This window comes from Athene cunicularia (assembly GCF_003259725.1).
Source record: "Athene cunicularia isolate RWA chromosome 9 unlocalized genomic scaffold, athCun1 chr9_part2, whole genome shotgun sequence".
Taxonomy (NCBI): Eukaryota; Metazoa; Chordata; class Aves; order Strigiformes; family Strigidae; genus Athene; species Athene cunicularia.
Window position 1 is genome coordinate 486,372 of NW_020799111.1, and position 2,098 is coordinate 488,469.

At 57.3% G+C, this 2,098-nt stretch overlaps 1 protein-coding gene across 1 annotated transcript in view; it reads left to right on the plus strand.

Moving 5' to 3' along the window:
- Window positions 1-5: 5 nt before the first annotated feature.
- Window positions 6-2,098, plus strand: part of PTTG1IP (PTTG1 interacting protein) — a gene marked incomplete at its 5' end in the record, with an annotated part of 10,408 nt that continues 8,315 nt past the window's right edge. The window contains one exon of the mRNA XM_026855376.1: window positions 6-24. Coding sequence (XP_026711177.1) covers window positions 6-24 — 19 coding nt within the window. The remainder of the gene's footprint in view (window positions 25-2,098) is intronic.

Below are 2,098 nucleotides of genomic sequence, written 5' to 3' on the forward strand. Positions count from 1 at the left end.
CCGCCGCGCAGGACGTGGCGGGAGGTAAGCGCGGCCCCGTCCCGGCTCCGTGACATCCCCGGCGCTCCCTTCCGCCGGGCCCGGGGAGGCGGCGGCTCGGAGTCTTGCGATCGGCTGAGCCCTGCCGGGTGCCCCCCCCCAGCCCCGCGGTGCAGCGGATGGGGACAGATGTGGGCAGAGCGCCCCAAACTGGTGCCTCTGCAGTTACTTTGGAGTCCGTTTTTGCGGGACGTGCGGTGCGTGGAGCAGCCCGGTGCAGGCTGTCGCCCCGTGGGCTGCACTCCCAGTGTGCGCTGGGCACGGGGTGGCCACTGGCCGGGGTGCTGTGGCCACGCCGGGTGGGGCTGGGCAGGTCCCAGCCTTGGTGGGAGCTCTGTGGGGTGCGATCCTGTCCAGCACGGGGCACTGGTGTGTCCCCCTGAGGGCTGGAAGGTGGGGTGCTGGAAGAGGGGCTTTTCTTGCAGCTTTTCCATCTGCTGCTGAAGTGTAACTGCATTTAGTGATGCTGATGGCTCAGCTAGGCCTCAGGCAGGAGTTGGGTACCTGTCCTGGGCAGGGGGGACTAGGAGAGCAGCCAGGCCCCCACCAGTGACCCGTCAGAGGAGATCCTCCTTCAGAACAAGGGAGACTGGCCAGAGAGCTTCAGACTAGGAAAAAGATGGATGCTGTCAGATCTGGGTGAGGAGCAGTGGGCAGCTGACTGCCTCCACTTGGTGGGCGGAGGATGTAGCATAACCCTGTGGGTGCTGTGCTGGGTAGAGGAAAAGCTCTAGTGGAGCATGGGGACAGCCCCCTTCAGGGATGTCCCAAGAAGTCTGCCCACTCTCCTGAGCAAGAGGAGCTGTTCTCCATGGGATGCCCACCCCTCTGATGGCTGCATGGTGGCTCCACTTGGGAGGAGAGTGAGGACCAGCATGTCTTCTGCTGTTTTCCTTCCACCTTGAGCCATTAACTTTCCTTCTTTTGTAGCCAAGTGGCAAAAGCATTGTCCAAGCTTCTCTCCACTCTTGTCCTGGAGGACTGTGGTGCTGCCAGTGCTGTCCTGTGCTGCTCCCCTGCGATGGGCATTTAGACAAAACGCCAATCCTGAAGGGCTGCAGAGATCCTGGGAACAGCCCAGTCCCATACAGCTGAAAGAGGGTGGCTTTGACTTAATGGCTTAGAGGATGAGCCCCAGCTGGGGGTCCCAGGAGAGGAGACACCTCAGGGGAAAGCAGAGCATCCGTAGGAAGCCCATTTAAAACTGCAGGCTCTCTTTTTGCCTGTCGATGGCCTCCTGCGGTGCAAGAGGGCTGCTTCTTGACTCCTTGTAAGCAAACATTCTTGGGGCAGCACAGGCGCTGTGATGCTTTTCCGGCTTCAGTTGGGGAAACAGGGAAGACACAGCTTCCTAGAGTGTTTAAAATCTGCAATCTCGGCCTCTTCAGGCAGTGTGTAAACACCCTTATCTGAGCTATGTTAATAAATTGCCCAGTTGTTTGGAGGACTGCACAGAGCATGTGACTGTTGACAGTGGGTCACAGCTGAGGGCTCCTGCCAGCTGAAGAGAGAAAATGCAGCTTTGCTGCTTCTCAGTGTGGAAAACAAGCACCTCTGGGGCTGATTTCTTCATGATTAAAGTTCTGTGAAGCAGTGATCCTTCTTTTGCCAGTTCCTGAGTAGTCAGGCAAATTGGTTTATGATTTTTTTAAAAAAAAACCCAACAAACCATGAACAGGCTGATGCATAGACTCTTTAGGCAGGGGTGAGGTTTAAATGGCTGATCCTTAAGGGCTGGCAAACCACTCTTGCTGAGGATCTGCGGGAACATACCAGTAAAATGGCAGGTGAGTCTCTTGTAGGAAGACTTTCCCAAGGAGCTAGTGCTGCTGCTGGGAGCTGCAGGCAATCCCTAGCTCCACTGACTGGCATCCACAGTGGCATTGGTGCTGAGAGCTCCCTTGTGTCTATAGAGCAGGGGTCCTCCTCTGCCAAATGGGGGTGGAAACAGGTTCTGAATGCAGGCGTAGATTTTGGCTGCAGTGCTGCTCCCGGATGAATTGGCTGGGGCAGGGTATGGCCCTTATGACTGACACACCCCCCCCACCCCCCACACACC